Here is a 27,478-nt window from a genome sequence, read left to right as displayed (position 1 = left end):
GGAACACATGAGAGAGAGAGAGAGGGAGAGACCAAGATGAGCAAGGGAGGGAGGCAGAAGGAACAAGATGAGAGACATAGATTGGAGAGCACAAAAAACGGGGCTTAAATCCATGTGGAGCACAGCAACTCCCTAGCCTCCCTTTCCCTGTTCCACCTCCACCTGCATCCTCTTCCTCTCCACACTTTTTTCCCTCAGTAAAAGCGTTTTTTTCTTCACCTCTTCTAACATGAGAGGAATGCTGGAAAGGAGGGGCAAAAAGCCCAAAGGTGTTCTCTGGTTAAGTTCTGTCCCAGAGCTGCCGCCGCAGAACAGTACATTCCACTCCCCTCTTCCGACTATGCTACTCACAGGCAAGCCATGCAGTTAATAACTGATCGCATCTGAGGAAGAGAGGGAAGAGACGGGACAAGAGACGCCAAGGCCCGCCAGGGGTAAACTCCGTCCGAAAGCAAAGGAAGAGCATATATTACCTGTCAGATCAGTTTCTTATCTGAGCTGCTCCTCCTCTCTTCCCCTCCTCTCCTCCTCTTCCCGTAGTGAAGAGAGCCATAATGACCTAGAGAGCGCTCCAGCTGCTGCAGCCATCGTGTGTGCCGGGTGCACGCCTGACTCGCTGAATCAGCTTCTATGATTGGGGGGAGGGAGGGAGGGGGCGGTGGCGGCGGCAGAGGGGTGGGTTGAGCACCAGAGTCAGGGAAAGGAGGAGGGGGAGGAGAGAGGGAGAGGGAGGGAGGGAGGGAGAGAGAGAGAGAGCGGGGCGCACGCACGCATGCACACACATTCCCACACAAACAGAAGTCATACCTTTAGAAGGGGAAGACGTTGAGCTGACATGAAGAGCTGTCGTTAGGAAAAAGGGAGGCAGAGAGGGAAGAGGAAGAGAATGAGGAGGGGGTGAGGGGGAAAAAAAAAACTCTGCAGCACTCTCCTCTCCATCATGTGCGTTCTGAGGGAGAGAGCTGGGAGGATGCCCTGGTCGGTGGAGGAGGCAGAAAGTGTACCAACCAGCCTCCCACCCTGCCCTTTTTCTTATTCCGTCAACACACAGACACACACACACACACACACAACCCCAGAGGTTTACCCTGCTACTAAAATGTGCTTTTATTATTCCGTGGAACTTAACGCAGCAGCTTAGAAGAGGGAGTTTACTGAATGTTTACTGAATGTTTCAGAGGCGAATTGCAATAAAGGTATCAGAAAAAAGAAAGGTGCCCGTGCCTCTGCGGTAGAAGACAGCTGTACTTTTAATAGCCCCCTGCCATCCATGCAGATTTCATTACCATTGTCAGAAACTAGAGACGGAGGATACAGCGCATGTCTTTTTAAAATTCGTGGCGTTTCCGTTGCTGGTGTGCAGTCTAAACAGTGCATGGAAAGGGTCATTGTTTCACTGGGAGAAGATCAAGGAGTAGATGCTAAAGCAGTTTGGAGGGCAGAGAGACGGGAGGAGAGAGACAGGGAGAGAGAGAGAGGGCGAAGGAGAGAGCACAGGAAGAACACGCTGGCAAGCAAATGAGCAAAGGAGAGCTGAGAAGAGGCCAGCGAGCCGGCGGCGTCCTCCTGACAGCGCGCAGGGCTAAGCTAAGCAGTTAGCACTTTGTGGGAAGCCAAGCATTTGAAACGCGCCCCGGCCCTGTTGCCGGGCTGCTCCTCTGTCTTGTCTCACCACCTCCCTGACCATATTTAGTCAAGCAGTGCAAAAAATAGTTCCCCCACTCTGCTCGCTCCACTCCACACTCCACTCTACTCCTCTCCTTGCCTCCCCCACCCCCCCTCAGCAGCTGTTGGCTACAGGCTCCGGGAAGCCTCCCCTACGGCTCCCTGCCTATCGATTGCACCAGCTTGGAAGGAGAGAGGAGCGTTAGCCCGGTTAGCCCCTGCTACCATTTGCTGGGCTATTTATAGTAGCTCCAAATAAAGTGGTCTCTCCACTGGTTCGACTTGTATATTCTTGATTCCCCCCTCCCGCCCCCACCTTCTTCTTTTTTTTTTTTTACATCCCTCGCCACCAAGACTACTGCTTCTTCTGATACACCCCGCAACACTCTTTATGTCCCTTTGACACCCCGTCTGCTTCCAAACTCAATCACTCTTCTTTTAAAACCGCTTAAACCCGCTTACCTCAAGACTTAGAATAACCGCATATTGGAGGAACAGTGGAGAGAGAGAGAGAGAGAGGGATTGGAAGTGATTGAGTGTGTGAGTGTGTGGTGGGCGTTAGCAGGAAGTATTATTGTTTTCATATTTATTTATTTCTCCTTTTACTGGCAGTGCGGAGAGACGAGTGGCAGCCTCACCTCTGAGGGACGAAAAAGTTTTGGCTGCATTTCGTTCCCTTTTTTCGAGGCTCTCATTAATTTCCAAGTGTCTTTTTCAAGCTTTCCCGAGGCGCGGCCACTGAAGAATCTGTTTAATTAGTTGGTCTCATCACGGGGCACATCTATACTGTATGCCAGAAGTGTCCTCTGTGCCCTCTTCTCCTTTTCAGTCTCTCCTCTTACCCTCCTCCACGTATATACGTCGGCGACGGCACGCAAATCCCTCTTTCGCCCGCCCGCACCTGCATTTTAACTGCAGAATGCCCCGGGATGTGTAAGCCGATGTTTTTTGTTTGCATACCAATATGCTGTTGGATCCTTTAAATTAATCATATGGAAACCCACGCTGTCATGTTTTTAGTGTCAGTCGAGGAGGGAAAACACCCTGAATGCAGCATGAATATGGGACAAGGTGTATTTTATCAGACAGAAATATGTCATGCAATGTTCCAGTGTTTGGTTTGATAAGCCTTTTTAACAAGCTCACTGGCACTCCGCCCCACTCCGCACTTTATCTCTGGGCTTTTTCACGAGTGGAAATAATTCTGCGTCGATTTTTAATACGCAGTTTCTATGCATCAACAGTTGGAATTTATCGCATTTGTATTGCGTTATCCTTATGGGTGTTATAATAATTAAACATTTGCCCGGTAAAATAGATTTTAAAGCTAACGTGCCGGCTCCAGCTTGACCTTAACGTGTCCAGCCAACGCGTAGAATTGGAGCTGCGTAAATGGCAGCTGTGAAGGCCACCTGTTATTTGGGGACCTGCAGTCTCTGCCCCTTACGAACAACTTTAAAGTGAGCCGGCTATAATTTCCTCTCAGCTTGTGTCCTGTGCGTGCATACGGATGGATGTATGTATGTACGCGCAGGCAGCACACCCATGCTCGCGTCATGTTTGGTTGAAATAGTGTGACCTGTAACTATCTGTGCTGACAACGCCCGTCTGTCTTGTGTACCCCCTCTGCGGGTCCAAGCCTGCTTCTTCCAAACCGGCCCAGCCCACAAGTTTAATCTCAATTACATCCCCCGACATCCCATCTGCCCCTGAAACTCCGGCAGCATGGCTTACATCCTCCTGCCATGATGAATTGTGCGGAGCTGAATGTTTAGCTGAGCAGTTAATCGATCAATAAGAAAAGGGTCTCCTAATGGATGTGCTTTGTTTTACTGGATAAAGGGGTGGGACAGGTTGTTCTCTGATATCTCCATTAAAAAGAAAAAAAAGATTAGTGTGATATCAACTGTTTGCATTAATGAGGCTTTATATTGTCTAGAGAAGATGTATTGTGGAGACAAATGTATAATTTAGATAACGGATCACAAGTTACGTTAAGGAATTTATAAGATTTACTCATACATAAACCACTACACAGTTCTGAACATTGAAAAGGTTTAATTGAACTCATTGGAATTCTCCCCGTGGTTAAGATCTAATTGTACACAGGAGTGTTTGTGGGTCTTTCATATGATAAGCAGCCCTCCTATCTCCCATACTACTAACCCCAGAGTCGAGCTCCTCTCAGTTCTGAAAGACAGATTGGAAGATTTTACAAACAGAATGCCGGTGAGCCTCAGAAGGTGGTGAAGCCTTATTTCTTTGAGCCCGCCCAAAGTCTTGGCCGGTCTCTGAGCCCGTCTTAATTCCTTTTCCCTGTGTGCCTGCCCACCAGTCGACATCATAGAGGGATTAGAACTGCTTTTAATGAGTCTTGTTTGTGTGTTTTGAGTAAATCGCACGCTTCTCTTCCATCAGACCTCCTGCTTACTTTATCTCTCTCTAGTCAGTCGCTCTTCACTCCCTTCCCCACACAACCCCCCCTTCTCCCTTCCCTCCTCCCTCTTCATCCCTTTACACTGTGCATCATTTGAAGGGGTTGAGGCTGTTGAGCGCTAGAAGGAATAAAAGTGATTTATGAATGGGCCAACCTACCTGGGTGCTGGAGGGGGAAGCCTGTGGCAGTGGGGCTGTGTGATCCAGCAGCAGCCCATTGTTCCCTCCAGCCTCACTGCAGGAGAAGCTCCTCTGCCTCTCCTGCCTCTGATCTTTTACTGTGCCTTAGTGGTGCTGCATGTTACCGCTAAGTGACTCGCAAAATACACAAATAATGTACCCACTGCAGCGGCTCGCTCGTGTGCCAGTACTGTACATTCACACGCTCACACACACACACACACACCCACCCACAACTGCACAAATACCCACACACACACATATGGATGCATGCGCCTAAACTCCTCTTTGTACACCCGTTCCTGTCTTCCTGTGCCTGTAACCCATATGCATACACATCCATATACAGGCTACATTATTATGCTGTAACTTGATCAACCGCTCATTAGCAATTGTTATTTTGTAGTCATATCGCTAAAGTAAAGAGAAGCGACATATTGTAAGCTGGTAGAGACGATGTGTGACTTCCTCCTTGTTGCCATATGTTCATGTGCAGACACACAGAACATACAGATATTCTCACCACATGGAGTGTTAGTCTTGTTGCATAGTAAAACTAAGACAGGATGTCGCATAGACGTACTGTTTGAGCTATTAGTTTTTTTTTCTCTGCGTTTTATCTGCTGTGTGTATGATGGGGACCTGTTTACAGAGTGATATAGGATCATTCCTGATGGCTGGATGGTGGGGGTGATAAGCTTGGTCAAAGGGAAGGGTGTAGCGTTCACAGACACTCTGCTCTAAATCATTAAAAGATAAGTGATCACAGAGATACGTTAAAATAACCTTTGGAATCCAGATTAACTGCACTTACTCAATTGGTTCGAGCAAACAATTGGAATTTTTTACAACATTTGTTCTCAGATAAACGAAATTGATCCCGTATGTTTATTTTCTTGTTACCAGTTATGGCTGTGTAGTATTAATGTCTGCTATCATCTTCTTCTCATCTCATTCTACTTAAATTACTGGCGGAGGAGGCGGTGGCGGACGTCTTTTATAGATATAGCAGGCTGACCGGCCCCTTTCGCTGAGGCTGGGTGCCAGTTTGCTGGAGCGTGCACTGTGCACTTAATTGAAAAGCCCCCAGTCCTCCAGGCCCTCCCAATGTCCACCCCTCTCCGAGCTGGGACAAGTCCAAAAGATCGGCCAGAGGACAAGCTGATACAAAGCCCCAATCCCCCTGTGACCAATCACGGCGCCCACTCCTCCTCGTAGGGTTGGGCCAACAGTGGCGCCGAGCCAATAGATAAGCTCAACCATGCTGTAATGCTCTGTCTGGCCTGTGGCACGCTCGAACAGGGGGCCCGAGCTGCAACGTTGCTATAGCACATGTTGGGAGAGGGAGGGGTGCAGGGGAAAGGGAAGAACGGATGAGCAGGGGGAGAAAAGAGAAGAAACAACCTATGGATGGATAGAGGGAGGGAGGGAGTGAGGGAGAGGGTAAGGGAGGGTACATCCCTTACTAAAGAACTCAAGGACATAAAGAGCTTTTGGGAAAGTGACTGTAGTGTACAGACAAAGAGAAAAGCTCGCATTGTGAAGGTGCTGTGAGCGGCGACGGAGTGGTTTTTTGCCCACTTGCCAAACCTAGAAAGAGCAGGATTTATTTGTGGCACTTTAAGTGCTTCGGCAATGCAGGTAATAAATATGACAGAGCAAGGTGATAAACTTCCCCCACACAGCTGTCAGACATGTTTAATATTTTGTAGTCCCATTTAAAAACAAATGTAGTTTATCCATTTACTTGATGTATTGGATGAAGTAATGGGATTTATTTGCGGATTTGATGGTACATGAACATTAGTGATGGCATTTTGTTTTGTGTCCTCGTGAACACTAAGAGGCATGCTGAGGAAAACACGTGTCAGGGCCCGACTTTGGGTTAAATGGTGTTCCAGGCACAAATTAGCGCATAAGCCGCGGCGTCGTTCATACTGTGTGTGTGTGTGTGTGTGTGTGTGTGTGTGTGTGTGTGTGTGTGTGTGTGTGTGTGTGTGTGTGTGTGTGTGTGTGTGTGTGTGTGTGTGTGTGTGTGTGTGTGTGTGTGTGTGTGTGTGTGTGTGTGTGTGTGTGTGTGTGTGTCAACGTACCAGTAGGCTGGATTTTTATCTGTCGCACACGTCAACCCACGCGTCATTAAAAGTGTTATCCAGTGTGTGTGATGTCTGCGCTGTTACACTTCCAGCAGGGAATCTGATTTGCATACCTGTATGATGTGTGAACATTACTTGGTGTACCTGCTATCAATAGTTGTATAAATTGTGAACTGCGGGCCAAACCCACATTTAGCATCTTATACATTCTTCGCTTATACATATAAACCAGGCCTACCTGTAGAATGGTCCGGGTTACCTTGGTAACCCTGTACGGACACATTAAAGTTAATGGCTCCCATGTAAATTCGGTATGACAGGTCTGAGAAGATAAGGATTTGCATTTGTGTCTTTGTGTCTTTGTGTGTGTGTGTGTGTGTGTGTGTGTGTGTGTGTGTGTGTGTGTGTGTGTGTGTGTGTGTGTGTGTGTGTGTGTGTGTGTGTGTGTGTGTGTGTGTGTGTGTGTGTGTGTGTGTGTGTGTGTGTGTGTGTGTGTGTGTGTGTGTGCGTGTGTGTGTGCGTCTGTGTCTGTGTCTGTGTGTGTGTGTGTGTGTGGCAGGCAAAGAATACTAAATACAATGAAACATGGCTCACTGTGTTCTCTGGGGTAAAAAGCATTATATTGTTATTATTAGGTGATGTGACACGCATGGGGAAATGGTGGCGCGCCTTCATTGTACCCTTGTAGTGGATGGTGTATTGTATTGTATATTACATTCATGCGATGGCCATACCTCTGCCATTAACAAGTTGGCTGTTGGACTTGTCCTGTGCCGCTGCGGGGCATATGGTCTGTTGTCTCAATGCTTAGAGGAGACAGTTGCTGATACAAGGCCCTTTGATCCCCATTATTTCCCCCCCGCAAATGGTGGATTTTTAATTACAAAAGCGCTCCCTCAGCCATGACTTCTTTCTCTGCTCGTGTGACCGGAGAAGGAAATAATCGACTTTTTATTGAGCTATTTTTTTGCCCTGACTTACCGAACTTAAGGGGCATTTTGTGCTGCCGCTCTTTTGCCGTATGGTTTGACAATGCGGCGCGCGGAACTACGTCTTCACAGCTCACCCCACTGTCATGTCGCATCTTCCTCCAAGGAGATCATCATTAACAGAATTCAATGCACTGCAGTCTATTAATTGATCGAACTTCCATTTTTCCATTTGTTAATAAACACACTCGTGTAACACTTACAGTTGCTTTAAGGTACTCACTGCCACGTTTCGGTAGTGAGGAGCTTGTTTGTTCCTCATAATGGTCTTTCTTACTGGCTGATTCAATACGTACCTCGATAATCTTAGGAACCAGCAAATTCATGCTATGGCACGGCCAGGACCAGAGACTACGCACCTAGCTAACAGCAATGTCGTAATTTGAAACAAGCTACTCACCAGCTGTGTTTTGTCAAGTCATTTGTTCATTTTACTTCATTAAAACTGCAAGGGGTGATTTTGCCCCTTGCCCCTTGGTCATCTCCTACACCGTGTGTGACTGCCGGGCGGAGTCGCACTCGTCGCCTAATTACTTATGGAGAGAATTTCCGATGGCTGTTTTCCATATTGTGTGGTGTGCATTTAATTTGCGCTCGCCAACGATGCCGGTTTTGTGTAAGAAACGACCTGCGCCGGTCACAGCAGGAGTGTGCACGCGTTTGAGGTGTGTGAAGCGTCCCAGAGAGGGGAGGGGGGGGTGATTTAAAGTGGCGGATTTGCCATTAGACTGTAGATCATAAGAGCCTCTCAGGCCGTCTGCCCCGTACGTTGACAGCACGGCAGGCTGCTGAGCGGCCCCCGCCGATCGAAAGTCTTTCCGAGCGGCTGAATTCTCTCACTCTTCCAAGCACCTGGTCAATCCCGCCGCGCTATTTACTGTATCATATCGCCGCGCGGAAAAGACTGTCAGTTAATATCGCCCGGCAGGAGTAAGTCTGATTTTTATGTTCCGCAGAGGACAGTAACTCAGCCGCCGCGAAAGTGCAAGTTCTGAAATAAAATATCGGCCTCGCCATTAAAAAGTCAGGTATCGGTTATGTCTGAATGAAGCTGTGGTAAAAAGCTACAAAAAACATGAAATGATATTGACACGACTGAGAATGTAGCAAAAAGCGACGATGGCCTTTAACACGTAAACGCAAGTTGTGAAATATTCTGCTCTTAAAATTCACGTTTGGGGTTTTCAATGTGGGCGGATCAGTTTTTCTCAACTTGTGTAAAACTGATGAAATAGCAAAAGCGTCCTAACTGAGCTTAAGCTGCTCGCATGGTTTGACTTCATGCTTTCACAGTAAAAAGCCTGGCAGTGGAGCAAACTGATTCCACTGCGAAGAAGATACAAGAAGTGTAAAATGAGTATAAACAGCATTCTTCAAGACACGCGCTGTCTCTGCACCACAGGCTGGGTGACGTCTGTAGCGTTCAGCTTCTGTAGGGGTTTGGGAGCCCCGGATTTGACTTCATCCCTCGCAGCCATTTTGATAGTTACTGGGGCAATAAAAATCTAGGAAATGGGTAAAAAGGTAAAGAGCCCGTGCAGAGCTGAAGTGTGATAGTATGAGTCATCACAGCTCAATATACCCTCACAGCAAAAAGCCTTTCTCTTTTTTTGAAAACCTGCCAGAGATATATTAGGTAGAAGTTAGCAGTTATGCTGTATTTCATGTATACGCATTGACTGTCTGCGACCCACGAGCCGTTACAGGAACAGCAGCTCAGCCCTTCCCACAGTCAGATAATGGTGGCTGCTCGGCACACAGCGGCTTTCAGAAAAACTCCAGTCCGCCTCTGTCGTTTCTTCAGCAGCGCCTTGTCGGCTGATGCATTTTGTTTAGGTTTGAATAATCTTTTTTCCAACTCGGCTCAGGCGGTTGAAGAAACGCGTCACCATTTGATTTACACTGCCGGGGAGAACAGTGAGCTTTAATGACCTCACAGCCACAATTTGATTTCAGCACAGCATATTAATGAACATGGTTACCAAACAGACGCAGCAGGGTAACAATACATATTACATGCACACAATGTGTAAACATCTGAGACGGTGTAGATTTGAATTACAATGACATGTAGTTTTTGTTTTTATCATAGCCGCTGTGGCAAACACGTGAAGAATGATTTGAGCTAGAATTTCCATTCTGTACCTTCTATTTAATGGACTTCGTCTGAAGTCAACCATTGAAAGTGCTATTACCAAACGCTGCCATGTGTTTTCTCCTCTTTCTGCTCGGTTTGAAAGCCTTTAAAGCATATTTATACTTGTAAGTCAGCCTTAGCTTAACTACTTGTGAATCATTTTTATAGAGCCACTGAATTTCACATCACCTTTTAATATATTTATTCAACTGGCTTCAGTTTTCCGTTTGTAATAGACTGCACTGTAATGTAGAAGCGATTACATTATGATGTTCTGAATATCTAGGCATGTACGAAGAGTGATTTTCAATAAGTAGATTGTTGATAAAATGGATAATGACGTGATGGAGTAATTGTTAGAGGTGGCGTGCGATGTGCATGATTTAAGAGTCTCTTTATTCCAATATAATATGTATGTCCTTGCTTTCTTCCCCTCTCGTTTTTCACTTTTTTGGTTAAAGGATGTGTAATATCGCTATTATGACTAGAGCAGGGATGAGAATGAGGCGTTTTCAAGGTGCTGAGGAGAATAAAGTGCAAAGGAAGAAGAGCATGTGGGAAAATAATTGGGTCATCTAGAACCAATGGGACATTAACACGCCATTGGGCTTCTCTCACTGTCTGCCTGCCCCGTCTTCTTAAATTGCTCTGAATCAGGACACCCCGTAATACCAGGTGATTTAATGCTAATTAAAGCCGAGTCATAATTGGCCCCCACCTACTCCACAAATGGACTGAATCCTGTACCTGAGATGTTTGAAAACGCACCCCGGCGACAACCTTCAAGCCGCACAGCGGCCCCACCAAAGCGTTGCTAGAACCATCGCCTAAACATGGTAGAAACGCATCCACGTTTCCACGTTTCCCCTTCACGGTTTATGCAAATAGTCCTTAATAAAAGCATGCTCACTCAGGGGGCTCAGGTACAGCAGACAGGGGAAGGTCACATTGGAGGGGAAATTATTCTCTTCTCAGCATGGTAATGAAGGCTCTCTTTTTTTCTCTTCTCTATAGAGCAGTGCGAGTTAGGTCCTTGTCCACCGCACGAGGCTGCGCCGCTAGCAGGGGTGTTACCTGCACTTATTTACTCCGTCCGCTCCGGCCAATAGCTGTGGGACGACCCTGACAAACACAATCGGTGAACAATTGGGGCACAGAGTGAGGTGATGGGGCAAGATGTTTAAATGCCTTGTCACATCTGTTGCGTTGCGATTTAAGACAGACGAGAGCAAATGCATCCCTTCCCATCCCTTCCCTTCCCTTAGCCTTGCCAGTCATGTTTTCTCACAATCGCACTCCAACAAGCAAACGCATAAACCAGAAATTGTCAAAGGGGCTTGACCGTTACGGATCATTGAAACCCCACACACCTTCATGACTCTCACCTCCCAGCTGTCCCTGCTCGGGTGTTGCTCTGGGTCTGCTTGTCCAGAGTGGGAAGGAGAAAGAGATGCAGGGAGGGGGAGTCATTTTTAAAGCGTATTTTGGGAAACGTATCCACAATTTCAGAGGACCCTAAAGTATTGATCCTGTCCCCATTGAGCTAACACCTCATGTATCGTCTGAGGTATTCTCATTGTTAAGGTGTTTTTTTAATGATGCTGGTATGCGTCTGTTTGTTCTCATTCCTCGTCATTGCAAGGCTGATAATTATTACTGTCAGTTTCATCAAGCATGTTATTCCCCTATGCAGGTGGTCGCTCTTAACATCTAATTTCAGACGCTTAATTCAGATCTCCTTTCATGAGCTCGAAGTCCAGGCTTTGCTTCGTTAACGGGTGACGGTATGCCAAACACGTCCCCTACATCAGAGTAACCATATGTTTGTGCGCAGCCATTAATCTCAGGCTAGATGTTGACTGTTCCCATTTTGCCCTGTCCTACCCAAGTTATTGTCCCTCGACTCTCACTTCCTGTTGTATTAACAGCTACTGACCACCACACAGATGGCTGTCAGCCAGGCGAGGGCAGCAGAAGGGCCCTGTCGACCCCTACACACAAGCGCTCGTGCACGCTCGCGCACACACACACACTTAGTCCGGTGCTGTACGCACACTGACAAACGCCAACACACACAGAACTGAGGGCGTCAGAGATTGTCCCGGTCAATGACAAATTGCAGCCTGAGACACGGGCCCCGGTGTAGCTCTCCAGGGGGACTTATGAGATCTCTCACAGGGTGACCCAGTTCCATCATGTCTTCCCTTCTCCCTTCTCCTCTTTGTTCGCTTTTCCTCTCTCCTCTGCCTGTCCCTTCCCCTCGGTTGCGTGTTTGTCTGCATCCCACAGCCATTGTTTTTGGAGGTTTGATTGTGAGAAAGAGATCCCCATGTCGCTCTAAATATTTCATCCTTTCCCTCTCTTTGCGCTTAACACTTGAGTTGTCTGACTGCAAACTCCCGGGTCAAGTCAGCGCTTCCTGCCCAGTAAAACGTCTGCAGCCTCCTCTCTCTCTCTGTCTCTCTCTCTCTCTCCACCGCTGCTTCTCTCTCCCTCCCTGCCTGTCCATCTCTGTTTATTTTTCTCATACATTTCTCAGCATCCCACACCCCGAGGGCCGTTTCTCTCACACACACCCCCTCAGTCACCGCTAAAATCATTTAAGCAAAGTATTTAAAACAACCAGGAATTATTTCTTTGTTAATTCGTTCTCCTTTTCTTTTTTTTTTCTGCCTTTACAGCAAATAGCTTAACTGCAATGCAGCAATGCCAGCATGGGGCATTAATATTAATGTCCGCCCATTTCGCCCAGCGTGGCAGGAAGCCTGTCAATCCAGGCTCACGATCCCTCAGCAGACACCTGCCCAGGATTCCGTTGCCCAACTCAAACACTAGAAGGTGCCAGTCGACCCCCATAGAATAAAGCTGTGGTCATGTAGCAGGTGCATGTTCATTGGCCAGCCGTTCGTACCGTTTGCATCGGATCTAGATTGCCCAAATGTCAAATATTATGCCAGTAGGAGGAAGGACGGGCGGGAGAAGAACAAAGAAACTGCTGCACTAGAGAAAATAAAGTGCTTTCACATTTGTACTAACTTAATTGTAAGCTAAAACTATTTAACCACAGAGATTATGTTTTATGTTCTTCTTTGGGGCAAGAATCTGATTTGGCCAGGTTTTCCTCCATAATTTGCTTGTTTAAATCTCCAGCGGGAGCACCACAGATGAAATTAATCGAAAGTCCCCCGCGAGATGGTAAATCTACAGTATGCGCGCACGTAGTTCATTGTAATGAAGACGACACATTATGAATGTAAAATAAGGCAGAGTGGGCGCGGTTGCTATCACATTTAAGCAGCGCTCCTCTGCATTAAGTGGTTGGAGATGGCTGCAAGCAATGCAGGTGTGTGTGTGTGTGTGTGTGTGAGTGTGTGTGCGTGTGTAAGCCTGTGTGCAATGTGAAGCAGAGAGAGAGAGAGAGAGAGAGCGAGGGAGCCTGGGATCAGTGTGCTGCGCCGTTCATCACTGCAGCAGTACACCAGCCCTGGATCTCTGTCTGTACAGAGGTGCTGCCTGCCTGCATGCCTATCTGCCCCTCTGTTTCCCTGCCGCTCTGTCTCTCGAGAGGGTATGCAGATGATGGTCTTTCATTGCTCTGGAAGACGAGAGACAGGCTGCAGGTTTACCACACGCCACAGGGAACACACTGCTACACTGACAGACTTGCCAGCACGTTTTTTTTGCATTACTTTCCCCTTTTCCGCTGTAGTCGCTGATTTTCATTGATTGTACAGGCTGTGTGTGTGTGTGTGTGTGTGTGTGTGTGTGCCCTGCCCCACGCTGAACCCCATTTAATCCCTGCACCGTGCTAAACCCTGTTTACCTTTATGATTGTGTACGTCAACGCCCAAGTGCACACACGGTTGTTCAGCCGCATCGAAGCCGGGGCAAAAGTCTCCGCAACCTTTTGCTGCAGATATGACCTGCATGATTATTCGGGGTTAATCAAGGTCTGAGAGCGTTCGCTTTAGCGTCCCTGCTCTCACGCTCACTGATGGTACATTGTGTACCTGCAGTAACTACAGAGCAGATCCGAGCACGTTTCAGGGGTGTCGGTTAAGTTCCTTCAGTTTTCTTTGCGTTTTGCTGGGATTTAAGATACTTTATTAATCGTCAGCACCGGTTCAGTATCGCTGTCCGCCTGGATTGCGTGTTCACAGACCAGGGCGAGAGGTGAGAGGGCGAATGGACTACAAGCACCTCGATGACTCAGTAGGCAGTAGTGCATCATCTTACAAGTTCATTATCTGGAGTTATATCAGTGCTGGGTAATCGCCGCCCAGACTGAAGCTTTTTCCTTTCATTTTCCCTGCTGCATTTGTGTCATCTTTTGTTTTTAATTAAGGCAAAGACACATGTAAGGCGTCTTTCTTACCCCTGTAATTGAAACCTCTTTTTCTTCAGTAACACTGCAGGGACTGTCAGTCAGCTTCACTCCTGAATCCTCACCGTCACAAGCCCCAGTGACTCCCTCCCGGCTTTACTTCTCGTGCGGTTGCCTTTCCGAATCCACCGCCCCTCTCCATGTGGCACACATTCTATAAATGACCTTCAAATGGAACAGATTTGAACACACGAAGCCACTTCTTGTAGACAACACTGTTTAAACAATAGATTCCCCAGCCCCCCCCCCCCTCCCCCCTCCCCGACTGTTTCCTCCCCAAGAGGAGACCTGAGTGAATGCAGCTAAATCTTGTATAATTACCATTTTACCTCCCAATGATAGCCACTTTTGCACATCACCGAGGGAGAATTGGCTTCTCTTTTAACTGAGGAAGTGGCAGGGGGGCTACGCTAAAATAAAACACAGCACTTGTACTGCTTAAAGGCTGGTGTAAATAACACTCTGCATGGGAAAGCAAATCCTCCCTAAGTTGATTTAGTATTCTTGCCCCCATGTGTGAAAATAGGATATGCTCTGCTGTAAAAAGGGGCTGGGTGGGAGAGGGGGGGGATTGTGGTGGAATGTGCTGTACACACCCTGTGATGGGTTTGCTTACAGCAGCATGTGTTTGGCCCCGAGCTCTCACACAATGCATTGATCATTCAACGACAAATAGATTAATTGGCCGCCTGTTAGAACAAGAAGTGACAGCTTTTATCCTTCTTCTCGCTGTGTTTTAGTCCTGAGCATCCACATAACCGCTCGCCTCTCTCTCCCTCCCTCCCTCCTCCCCTCTCCTCCTCTCCTCCTTACAGTGCCATGCGGGTGCTGCTGTCCAAACTGCCGAGGCCCTGGATCGTAGACGAGAAGAAGGATGACGGATACACTGCATTACACCTGGCTGCCCTCAATAACCACGTGGAGGTGGCTGAGCTGCTGGTGCACCAGGTAACATCACAAGCAGATCAGAGCTACCGCAGAGCAGGGCGGGCAGCTTTAGTGATTTTCAACGAGTATCTGATCACTTCCCCCTGACATACAAACACAGTTACACACATACCGGGCTATCCTGTCGCGGCATCAGCCTCAGCTTCCACTCCTGGCTCTTTACCGACTACACATCATTAAGCTACAGACCAGTTAAAGCAGCTGTAACTTTTTGAAGCCGCACAGCTCTCAGGCCCTCCCGGGATGGTGTTCTGCCGCTCGGCCTTATATCCTTCCCTCTTTCTTGTGATCATAGCACCGTGGTCATTTCAATTCTGAGATTGCAGTTTTAACTCACCGAAGACTGACACATGCAGGAGTTTACAGCCAGAGTGAATTGACCAAGTGGGAACTGGGTTAATGACGGCGTGGTGCAAGGCAGCAATGCTGCTGCAACGCTCCAACCTAAGAATGTTGCCTGTGCTTGCTACATTTCGGGGGATGGCCTTATTCCCGAGTCCCTGCAATAGGCTGGTTTGCAGTGATGGCTCAGCTTTCTATTCAGAAATTGCACCACAGTAGAAGGTGCACTGCAGATTCCCAGCCAGCCAGCCAGCCAGCCCGTCTTATTACTTGGGGATTTCACACACTGCCTGATCACACTGCTTATCTCCTCTCCACATCTCCTCAGCTGGAGTGCTCGCAATTGGGAATGACAGTCACACGAAGCGTAATTGCAGTATGCAATTTTTCTGCCCCCGAGGTGATAGTTTGTCAGTCAGCAGGGTTGAAGGAGGGAAAGGTACGGTAATGACGCATATATATAGTGAGAAAAGCTCGCCTCAACCTTCAGTGGAATCAAATATTTACTTGTTTCTGTGTTTATCTTAGTCCGAATTCATCGTCTCTTTGCCGTAATGGTCGATTGTGAATATACTGCATGCAGGAGTCAACGTGTGGTCATTCTGTTTCTCCCCCCCACCCTTTTTTTTGTTCCCACCTCCCCAGGGCAGCGCCAGCTTAGACATCCAGAACGTCAACCAGCAGACGGCCCTGCACCTCGCCGTGGAGCGTCAACACACCCAGATCGTCCGGGTTAGTGGCTCCTCTGCCGTTTTCCTCCTCTCCTCCTCCTTCTTCTTCTCTTGCCTTTCCTTGTCTCACTTCCCACCACTAATTGAAGATCTTATCCGCTGATATCTCTTCATCAGTCCCTCATTCTGGACGTTACCTTTTTAAAGTGGAGTGGGAACATCAAAGCAAGCGGCCACATTTAATTTACACTGGTCGATGCCCCTGCAATTGAATGAGAACCCGTTTCGGGGGAGAGATGCTGTGTAGGGGGAAATGCTTGCTGAGGCGGTGTCTTCGCCCCCGACGCGTTTGGTGTGTAGTGTTAGATTGAGATTGCCACGTTGCCATCTTGTGGACCCAAGCAAAAGTGCAGGCCATAATTAGGGAACATGATGATGAATCGATGCATTGAAAGCGTCAACCTTATAAATCAGCCCCGCAGCGTTTGCATTGTAGCATAAAATTAGGGTTGTTTTATGGTTGTAGGAAGCGTTTATGCGCTTTGACTGCCAGTGTGCCTGTTTTTCACGAGCTTCTCCCCGCACGGGCGTTTGTGCGATTGTTTGACTCCTTAATAAGGCCCCGTTCTGCCCTGTATGCTTTTTTACGTCTTCATTTCTTCATCATGAATGTTACCAGATACCGTACCTATACATGTGACACGTGCTCGTCTCAACAGCTGCTGGTGCGAGCCGAAGCCAAGCTCGACGTGCAGGACAAGGACGGGGACACGCCGCTTCACGAGGCGCTGCGTCACCACACGCTGTCACAATTGCGGCAACTCCAAGACATGCAGGATGTCAGCAAGGTGGAACCCTGGGAACCCTCCAAGAACACGGTACACAAGCACGCAAACACTACACGCCGGGCACTCTCGCGACATTATTGTAATTCATTTGAGTTCATGTTCCCCGACTTTGTACCTCATCACGGCACTGTGGCGTTTATTTACACATAAAACAAAACAACTAGCGCGCCATCACATCAGCAGACTTGAAACATTTCCGTATATCTGCGACTCTAACCGCTCACTCGCAAAGAGCAAAGATAATGGGTTTGATGCAGAGGGGTTATTTTTCATTTTCCAATAGTAACGAGCTGTGCCGTTCGCTTATAGCTTCAACAGACTCGTTATCCACACAGAGAGCAGTTGTTGGAATAGGAAAATTTGCCACCTCATTAGCCAGTGGGCAGCTGGGTTTCAAAGAGAAATCCTCCCAAAACTAGTTTGCTAGAGATATCAGGCCAGATAATGCTGCACATTCCCCCCCAAAAAATTAGATTAATAGAAGGGCCACAGTCACACTTAAGAGCAATCTGTATTGTTTTAACGCAAATTCTGACTGCTGAACAGACTGCTGCATTTATATCGGCTTATTTTCACGGTTAATTCCCGTGCGCGACACTGGAGAGGAATTTTTCGGGCATTAAAAGTGTTTACTGCCACTTAAAACATTTCGCTCTGCTATGTCTGAGACTCGAGGCCTCGCCCCCTTGGCTGCTGCGTTGGAGTAATGTTCAATTCATTCCAAAAGAAGTTGGGAAGGTGTGTTAGACTCCTGCAGTGCCCAGTGGAAGAGGACTAGAACACACAAACCACACCGAGATCTGAATTGAAACCCTCCTCCTCTAGCTTATTCTGCCCTGCACAGATCACTATCGTTCCTTTTACCCTACAGTTATCCGACTGGCGCTGGTTATAGTTTTGCCCCTCAAACCTATGAAGATCCGTTTTTGGTCCAGTGTGCCGGTAAATCTGGATAAATCACACATAAGACAGGAACCTCAGAGCTTCTCAGGTCCTCTGTCGCCTGCATCACTGGACAGTCAAGCCTGCGGTAACTCATCATTCAGACAGCAGCCTCAGCACGGATCTGTCAGCCCGGACCACCGCTGCGTCTTCTTGACCGGCCTGAATGAGATCGCCGCCCCCCCCTGCAGAGGCCGACGGGGGGAGCCTGTCAGACCTGAACCCCTTCGTGTTAAACCCACAGAGCTAATCCATCCAGGAATGAGTAGAAGGCATCAGTGCTCCGGTGACGGCCTTACCTTTTTTCCTGTCCCGGAGGCTCTCTCCCGCCCACGCCTCTCTCTCTCTCTCTGTCCCCCTCTCTCTCTCTCCAAATTGTCCACCTATCCGTTTGCCTCCTCTTTTATCCTCCGCCGCTCTCCCTTGTTCTCCCGGTGGAGGAGCGGAACAGACAGACAGCGGACATAATTGAGATATGTGCAGTTGGGTCGCTCTCCCCCCTCCACGATGAGAATTGAATTAGCCGGCCCGATGGCTCCATCAGCAGAGATGTAAAAGCTGCCGGCTGAAGACAGTCAGACATGGTCGGCCCCAAAGTGCAGCAGGAAGAGCGGCTTTGAGCTGTTCCAGCACTACAGGGAGAGCGAGGGGAGCAGTAAATGGGATTCTGGGTATGGGTGAGGGGAGACACTGCTTGACAGCCCTGTGATTGGTCAGCTTGACATGGATAATCTGAACTTAACGCTCAATACATTTGAATAACATTGTAATTGGGGATTGCTTTCCTGAACACATTGACGAGTTTATGTGGAATCATCACAAATACCCCTGTATCAAATGTCCAGTGCCTGTTGAGTTCATCTGTGTGTGTGTGTGTTTGTGGCTTCCTACAGTTAATCATGGGCCTGGGCACCCAGGGCGCGGAGAAGAAGAGCGCAGCATCCATCGCGTGCTTCCTGGCAGCTAACGGAGCCGACTTGTCCATCCGTAACAAGAAGGGCCAGTCCCCTCTGGACCTCTGCCCTGACCCCAGCCTCTGCAAGGCTCTGGCCAAGTGTCACAAAGAGAAGAGCAGGTAAACACACAGAACCGAGCTTCCATCAGACGCTTTCCTGGTTTCATAGAGCACAGAGTCACATCCGTCCTTTACTCTGACGGGTCGACTGTTTTTGTTTTGTCACCCGTTTTTGTTTGTTCTTCTTCTCCTTTTCACATTTATGTTTTGCTCACGTACACACACACACACAGCTTCTGTAAAAAAACACCTCAAAGAGAAAGGTGAAGAAAGGAGAAACAAGCTCCATCTCAGGAAAAGTGTTTTTTTATTGATTTTTCCTCTATGCTGAAAATTTTCCATGTCGTGCTCTTCATCCTTCCGTTTTCTTTTCTCCCCCTGTCTTTCTCAGTCTGCTGCTATTTCCTTTTGTTCTCCGTTGCTTGTAACCTCTGCCTCCTCTCACAGAAACACAAACACACACACACGGCTTCTCTTCTTTTAATGTTGCAGTGGCCAGGTAGGCACCCGCAGCCCGTCTCAGAACAGCAACATCGAGTCGCTGGAGGAGTGTATGGTGTGTTCGGACATGAAGAGGGACACTCTGTTCGGGCCCTGCGGACATATTGCCACCTGCTCCCTCTGCTCGCCGCGTGTCAAGAAGTGTCTCATTTGCAAGGATCAGGTTCAGTCGAGAACAAAGGTAAAGGCCACACACACACACACACACACAGATACACACACACGCACACACACACACACACGCACGCACGCACTCCTGCTACCTGTCGACCAAACACCCGCGCACACACGACAGAAGGTGATGCGACCCTGCGACTTACATTTCTTCTCTAAACACACAGATAGAGGAGTGTGTGGTCTGCTCTGATAAAAAGGCCGCCGTGCTGTTCCAGCCCTGTGGTCACATGTGCGCTTGTGAGAGTAAGTTACCGCCTCTCTCACTCTGGCACCTGTCACTCAATTTTTGTCGTCTTCAATACACGTACCCGTCTGTTTCTAACCGTCTGCGTCTCTCACCTGTCTCCCCTCCCCAGACTGTGCCAGCCTCATGAAGAAGTGCGTACAGTGCCGGGCTATCGTGGAACGCCGCACGCCCTTCGTTCTCTGTTGTGGGGGGAAAGGTATGGAGGATGATGCCGCTGATGATGATGATGATGATGATGATGATGATGATGATGATGATGATGATGACATTAGTGAGTGAATTTTCCACACGTTCCCTTTTAATTCCCTTTATTTTCCTCCTCTTTTATTCCTTCCTTTTGTAGTCTCTTCCTCTCTCTCTCTAAAGCATCTACCTCGGTGTTTTCTGTTATCTGTTATATTCGCATGCCGGTGCTGCCTTGCTCATGCATTCCCTTCATTATACCTGTGTTTTAGTTTTAGTTCTCTTCTTCCAAGTAGATACTTTCAAACGTCCAACAGTCTTGCTTCCCAAAATCCCCTTTTCCCAGTCTTAAGATGTGGCATGTTGGGGTTAGTGCAGTGCATGTAATTGGATGTTGATTCTAGTTGTTGATTCTGATGCTGAACGCCCTCGTCTGTTATCGACCGCACACGTAACGAGAGAAGTCTTTTTTTTTTTTTTTTTTTTACATAGTTTGAGTTATTTGTCCTCCATAAATAGGAATTCTCCTCGGGATTCAGTTTTCCCTCAGCGAGTCATATAGTTTTTGTCATCGGGACAACGCAATTAGCTTCTTATGATCTATCTGTGCATCTCATTTGCATAACAATTGATGAACTTCTTTGTATGCATTTGCTAAATGACTAGATGGCCCTATTTGGTCATGTTCCAAATGAATTAATAAGAGAACTTCATTTTCCTAAACACACTCTTTTGAAATGGGACTATATTCAGTAGATACAGATATAATATTACCTGCATGCGTCCAGTTAAGAGTCCAACATGACATCAGCCTTACCAAAATATCCTACCTGGACTTCCACACCTGTGAATGTCGTAACTGTCCAACAACCTAGTGATGTTGTGTTTCAAATACATTTATTTTTGGTTTTGCGCTCACAAACCTCATCTTGTCTCTCTAAGTTACACTGATTGCTCATAAGCCTCCTTCAGTGGTGTATCTCAGTGGTTTGTTAATTCTTTCTTGTTTCCACGTTTGTTTTGTTGAGTTAAAAGGGAAATTGTTGTGAGTTCACCAATTTTCGAAAGTCGGGCCAATGCTGACCGCGACCCACGCTCGCAAGTGCGAGAGCGGCGACGACAACACGCAGGACCGCATTGTTAAACACGTGCGCGCACACACACACACACATACACACACTCACGCAAGGGGCAGCAGAAACGATTTCTCTCTTTTTGCGCAATCCCACAAGTCGCACAAGTTCCAGAGATCCTGTCATATAAAGCAAACCTATTACCTTTTACTAAAAAAGAAGTTCCCGTTTCACCAGTTCATCTCTCAGCCGCTGTAATGTAGCTTCAGCCCAGCGAGCACAAGCATCAGACTCTCACGCGCCCGCGATTGAAAAAATTGCAAAATGTGCTTCTTCTTTTTGTTGAAACCATCAATTCTACCTCAGAGGAAACCCTTTCCCTATCCGTCCCAGATCACTGTTTTCCAACTTTCTGGCCTCATGGGGGCGCTCTTTCTCTTCTGAACCTCCCTTTGAGGCTCTAGTGAGTAGTTTTGGTCGCCAGGCCAGCTGCCGTGCTGGTGAGGCTTTCAGGCTCCTGCTATAACAATGTGACTGGTTATTCCCAGCAGGGAGCTCTAACTCTATGGCAGGGGGATCGCAGGATCTTCTCCAGCCCAACAATCTGGCACTAAGTTGGTGTAAGTATACCTCCACCCCTCCCCTCCCTTTGACAGAGCTTCTCTAAGAGCTCCCCCCCACCCCCCTCCACCCCCCTCCACCTCAGTGCTGCCCTGGCCCCTGTCCCCTCCCCTCCCCTCCAAACCCACCCCTTCTCTTTTCACACACGCATCCCGAACACAAGGCGCTGTAATGTATGGAACGCACCTGCCAAGAATCACACTGTCTCAGGCAGATGTTTAGCTGTGACAACCAGCCAGTCCGGAATGGAGTCGCCAACGGGGCCCCCCTCCTCCCCCCCCCCCCCCCCCCCCCCCCCCCCCCCCCCCCCACCGGTCCAGTTAGGCCCCCGATGAGTGCTGGCATTTGCACGCTCGTATCACTTAAACACACACATCCTGTTGATCGCACGATGCCAAAAGCTAAAAGTGTTGCCCGGTGCCAAATTGTTTTATAATCCCAACTGCCAGCCAGATTAATCAGAAATATGCTTCCAAGATCAGGCGGTTCAGAAGGGAACGCCGTGCCATCCTACACTGCTGGCTCACATTTGACCTGACACACCTTAAGTTTCAACACGCATGCGTTTTGTGGACGTTCCTCGTTTACAACATCCAGAATATTTTTCCATATTGTCCAGTTTGTACAGCATATTTCCATCCCATTCAATCTATAGAACGACGATTGAATTCCCTGTTTGTTTTCCCCTCAAACTCTCTCTGTGCTGTTATTTTGTTCCAAAATGAAGCTAGCGGAAACATTCCAGCGCTGCAGCGGGACAAAGACAACACCAACGTCAACGCCGATGTACAGAAGCTCCAGCAGCAGCTCCAGGACATCAAGGAGCAGGTGAGCGGGAGCCGGGAGTCAGAAAAGTAGAGCAGGGGTCAGAAACGTATCGCCCCCTCAGTCCCACACACTCCCCCTCAGCGGTTAGTAGGCCACACCAGTATTTGGTCGCGAAAAACATTTTGTATGGGTGTGTAACGTTTTCCCTGATAAACCACACGAGTCCTCCCACAGTTGTGCAACAGTTGCTACTGTGTGTCGGGTGTGTCGCAGGGAAAAACCACAACATTAATGTGGAACCTCCGACAGAGCGGTGACTTCTCTTAACCTCCTGCAACGCTCCAAACACTTTGGAGGACGTTATGCACCGTTAAAAAAGCACAAATGTGTGCTTAGTTACCTCAGGTGCAGCTCGTTCCTGTGCTTTGTGTACACACGTTTGCAGGAGGAAACAAAAGCTACGGCTGCGTTCACACTGCCAGGTCCACGTGACCTAAAATCTGATTAAATGTCTAAGCAGGACAATACGTGAAATAAATCAAGTAAACCTCCTCCACAGGTCGGTTATTGCAGCGCCGTTGAGGTCAAACTGTTGTCGTAGTGTGTTAGTTCAATCTTGGTACGGTTCCATCATTGAAAGTCTGACGGAGAGACGGTGGATGTTTAACTGCCAACACTGGTTGTGTGTGTGTGTGTGCTTGCAGACCATGTGTCCGGTGTGTCTGGACCGGCTGAAGAACATGATCTTCATGTGCGGCCACGGCACCTGCCAGTTGTGCGGCGACCGCATGAGCGAGTGCCCCATCTGCCGCAAGGCCATCGAACGCCGCATCCTCCTCTACTAGAGACTCTTTTGTGTTCCAGCCCCAACCAACCAACCAACCAACCAACCAACCAACCAACCAACCAACCACCCAACCACCCAACCAACCAACCAACCAACCAACCAACCAACCAACCAACCGCACCCCACAAAACCACACCAGCTGCTGCCATCCTCTGCTCTCTTCCCCCCCCCCCCCCAGTCTGCCAGCCAAGGGCGTCCTCAAATGTCTTACTCTACACACACACACACACACACAAGCGCTCTCTTAACAGTATAATTGCGTTCAAGTGGAATTCTGTTACGGCAAAAGGAAAGAATATGAGTTGACTTTTATCATTTTTGTTCTTCTGTCACTGTCCTAACTGCAGCCAGAAAGGTGCTTTGATTTACAGACGACTCCTTTCTCTCATCCTGTCGCTCGCTATCGCTCTCACACACGCATACATACACACACACATACGTTTTCTACCTTCTCTCTGTTTATACCCGATGTATAAAAATGTAATTTCTGTTATCGAGTCCCACTGGGTAGCTCCTTTGGATATTGACCTAAAGAGACGAGGGTCAACTCTCAATCTCTGGACTTCACCGCGGGACTCGGAGCAAATTCAGAAATCGCAGGAGGAGGAGGAGGAGGAAGAGGTCGATGTCCGTGACCCTGTATGTAAAGTCATCTGGTGCCAGCTGCAGTCCAGTTGTATTTGTAAATTCTTATGCAAACGCGTCGGTATCGGGAAGCTCCATGATGTTAACACTAAGAACTTAAAAAACTTCAGTACAGTATAGTCCAGTTTGTGACACAACACTGTATGTACCAGGTAAAGCTTTTCAGCTAGGGTTTTTTCCGTTCACGTCTGCGTTTCCCGCTCGGCTGTCGTACAACCCCGCCTGTCCTCGTCGTGAGCAGACCGTCGGGCGGTTTTGCACTAGCGCACGTCCTGCAGAATCGTCCGGTTTCGCCAGGTAGCACACTACACCCTTTTTTTAACCATGTTCATGACACTTTACCAAAAAAAAAGAAAGAAGAAAAAGCAGCAAGCATCGTAATCGACGACGGGATTCAAGCCCAACACTAAAGTACCTGTTTCGCCCCTCCTCGCGAATGATTGCGATACCGCTTCAGGACTCAGGAGGCGCTGTCGTTACGATTCTCGAGCGTGGAAAAACCCTCTGTGCCATTTGCTTCCAAACATGTTACCCGTTTGAATAACCTGTATGGGGATACGGTGCTCTGTAGCGTGCGTTACTTTATAAAAAAAAGTGTATTTCCAATCAATTAGAACATGAGGACGAAGTGTAGATTAAATTATTTTGTATCGCTGCCCCTCCCCCCTGCCCTTTCCCCTCCCTCCCCCTAAAAATAGGATTTCTAGGTGTCACTGCCTTGCGAGTACGTAGCCTCAAAGATCTCTCAAACATTCTGCTTTGATATAAATGTTAAGATCTTTATTTTATATTTTGTTTGTTTCGCTTTGTTTTGTTTTTTTGGGGCTCTAGCTTTCTAGCAATCGTAAGCTTAACCTGTTCATTTCGTATTTTTTGTTTGTTTTTTGAGGGGGGGTAAAAAAAACGGTTTTATCGTCAAAAATTGTCAAGTATTTTTTCACCAGTGTTTATGCGGGAGGAACGTCGCCGCGTCGTCGCCGGGACGACGTCGGAGACGGAAACCTCCGCAAAAAGGCAGTTCACTCGTGCAGATCAATCGGCCGGCTCGCTCTGCTATGTGGGAGTTTGCCGGCCGATGTTTGTTTTTTTTTTGTTTTTGTAGAACTGAAATCATCTTTTTTTTTTTTTTCTGGATTCCAATTTGTTTGTTTCTTTTCACTGATCACGATAACACTTTTAAAGCTAGAAGCACTAATACGCTTTATTGTAGTGTATTGTCTTTTTATGGTTGTTCTGAAAAGCCTCATTTGTACCTTTATTTCCTCTACATGTAAGCTGTCTCTGTGGAAACGCTTCAGTAGTCTTTTCTTTGGCATGAATGTTCGACGTATGCAGTACATGTATCATGAAAGCTGGTCACTCTGTATTGCTATTAAGTGCTTTTAAAAACAACCATATAGCAGAAATAAAGTTCTCAACCAACCATGGAACGTAAGAGGTGTTACTTGTTTTTCCTCCCGAGTGTTTTCAACCACCGAATTGTAAATCAGCCCTTTGTTTTGTTTGCTTAGTTTAGATGTTGTCTGCTTCTTATAAGCGGAACATTAGCATTTTGTTGCTTTTCCCCTGCTGTGCGGCGTCTGCCTGACAGAGGAGACAGGGCCACAGAGATGGGAGGTGTGGGGTAATTGAAAATGCTAACACCTAGTAATGACTCAGCATCAGTGTGCGAGTGTGTGTGTGTCAGGTCGGCTATCACACACACACACGGAACGAAAGAAAAGCTTGAGCAGAGAGAGTTTAGAGAGAGACCGTCTCGTCCACCAGAGTGATGCATCTTCCTCAGTGAACGATGTGACGGCGGGACAATCTCGCATGCCGTGAAGGAATTATGACCAAAGGCCATTTATGTTCCACCTCATTGAGTCGTCCATTCATAACCTGGACATCTTTGGGCTCGGCTCACATGCAGCAGCGCTCTGCAGCTCGGCATAACAAGACATTCATCATGCTGTCATCCTTTCACTGTCAGGGGAGACGCTGACACTCTTTTTTACATCCTCTACATCTTTGATTTGGCGTGAGGCCGAGACACTTAACGTTTACTCTGGTGTCACTTGATGTGACGCTTTGTGGCTGACATGCAGTCTGAAACGCAAAAGGTTATAACGTTAACCACCAACAACACCCTGCCACCATTTTCTGACTAAAGGATACAGCTCCAGAGTGAACATCAGGGACATCAGGTCTCTGCCTGTCTGTCACTGCAATGGACCGCAGGCCCAGCCCCGCCACGCCGGTTGCCGGGGGGTGCCGGAGACGCCGCTATCTCTCTCCTGGCCGGCGCCCCGATCCTGGGGAGGATCCCTGACCGCCAGGCCTTCTGGTCCAGCTGCTTGAAGTGACTGCAGTGTTTGCTGACTGTGCTGCAGGGGTTGTTAGTCTCCCACCAGGGGATCAGCTAATCCACGGGCTGCCCCTGCCGTGCGTGAGTGATGGTGGCCCAGCGCCGCAGGCTTGACTGGGCAGCAGCAGATAGAGATGAATTGAGCGCCCCCCCCCCCCCCCCCCCCCCCCCCGCCCCCAATCCCTCCCAACGTCCCCCCAAGAGGAGTGAGACGTGTGGTGGTGGGGGAGCAGAAGAGAGAGCAGGCGTTCACGATCTAGAAAATGACTCTGACCCCTGCTTGAAGTCTCTGCTGTGATCAGTGAGAGGGGTCACGGCGTCAGGCAGCGACATCCATCTGCTGCCAGAGTCGCCGTGGCCGCAGGGGAGGAAAAGTCTGCGTCCCCTCCAGCCACCCGGTCTCTCCCTCAGGCTCTGCCCTTGGCTCTGGTTCTGATGTTGGGCTCTGACACAGAACTGATTGTATTCTCTCCACGATCTCTCTTTTTACAGAGATCAGGAGAATAGTGTTGAAGATGCAGGTTTCAGAGCACATCACAAGGTGGCAGTACATCCAATGACAAAGGGCCTAAATAGGTCATTCCTGCCATATACAAGGCCTGTAAGGCAGAGAAAGCGGCTTTATTCACCCATTCTACCTCAGCGTGGTCAGATGCTTGAATCCTTTAACTTCACTTTAGGTGCCAGCAACAAATACAACAGCCTCAACCGACCGTCTCATACTCATGCAGACCATTTATGATCTCATGTTGTCAAAATGTACAATACAAACATATAGAAACTGTATTTACCCAAGTCCGACCCAGATGCAGACCTGACTAAAAATATTAGAGTCCCAGGAAAAAGCTTTGGAAAATATTTTCAACCAAAATGATGGAGATGGTGATTATTGTTCAAACTTCATAAATTTATTATAAATTCTATTTTTTTTAAACATACCAAATATATCAGGGTACATTTTGAGGAAGTGTGTATAGCATTTTTATTAATATAGAGAATATTTCCATTGGCAATAGTGTAATGATGTCATCGGTTTATGTATATCATATATGAATATGATTTTTTCGGGGGAAAATCAGGGTCAATAAAATTTCCCGAAATTTTCCCGCGGGAAACCCCTAAGATCTGTGCTACCGGACTACAAGTACCAAAAGTCTTTCCTTGTTTTTACCAGACCTCAAAATCTTCATTATTCGTGACTATTTTCCCTGTTTTTAAACGTGGAGCTGCACAGATCGACTTGAGCCACAGATAAGGAAAGGGGGAAATACTTGTTTTTGCATGTATTTGTGCTTTCCTGCCATGTTGGAGGAATTGATCCCTTGCTGTCTAAAGCACGCACACACAAACGCACACACCCTCCTTTCATGTCATCCAGTTCAGAAGTCTTGTTGAATTTATTGTCTGGCTTTATGG

At 47.8% G+C, this 27,478-nt stretch overlaps 1 protein-coding gene across 4 annotated transcripts in view; it reads left to right on the top strand.

Moving 5' to 3' along the window:
• The window catches only part of mib1 (MIB E3 ubiquitin protein ligase 1), a 48,456-nt gene extending 23,311 nt beyond the window's left edge, over positions 1-25,145 (top strand). Inside the window, exons 13-22 of one of the 4 annotated variants that reach the window (XM_076144869.1) lie at positions 14,703-14,835; positions 15,823-15,909; positions 16,568-16,726; positions 18,532-18,713; positions 19,146-19,335; positions 19,496-19,574; positions 19,688-19,774; positions 21,386-21,454; positions 22,183-22,283; positions 22,928-25,145. In XM_076144869.1, the coding sequence (XP_076000984.1) occupies positions 14,703-14,835; positions 15,823-15,909; positions 16,568-16,726; positions 18,532-18,713; positions 19,146-19,335; positions 19,496-19,574; positions 19,688-19,774; positions 21,386-21,454; positions 22,183-22,283; positions 22,928-23,068 (1,228 nt within the window). In that variant the 3' untranslated portion in view covers positions 23,069-25,145. Of the gene's footprint in view, positions 1-14,702; positions 14,836-15,822; positions 15,910-16,567; positions 16,727-18,531; positions 18,714-19,145; positions 19,336-19,495; positions 19,575-19,687; positions 19,850-21,382; positions 21,455-22,182; positions 22,284-22,927 lie in introns of all 4 variants that reach the window. The other 3 variants (XM_076144868.1, XM_076144867.1, XM_076144865.1) reach the window with 3 other exon arrangements.
• Positions 25,146-27,478: the final 2,333 nt, after the last annotated feature.

The sequence above is a fragment of the Genypterus blacodes genome, unplaced genomic scaffold (genome assembly GCF_046128005.1).
Source record: "Genypterus blacodes isolate CSIRO-AG114 ecotype Tasmania unplaced genomic scaffold, CSIRO-AGI_Gbla_v1 ptg000029l_1, whole genome shotgun sequence".
Taxonomy (NCBI): Eukaryota; Metazoa; Chordata; class Actinopteri; order Ophidiiformes; family Ophidiidae; genus Genypterus; species Genypterus blacodes.
The sequence above is the reverse complement of the archived record's forward strand: the minus strand, read 5'-3'. Positions and strand labels throughout refer to the sequence as shown.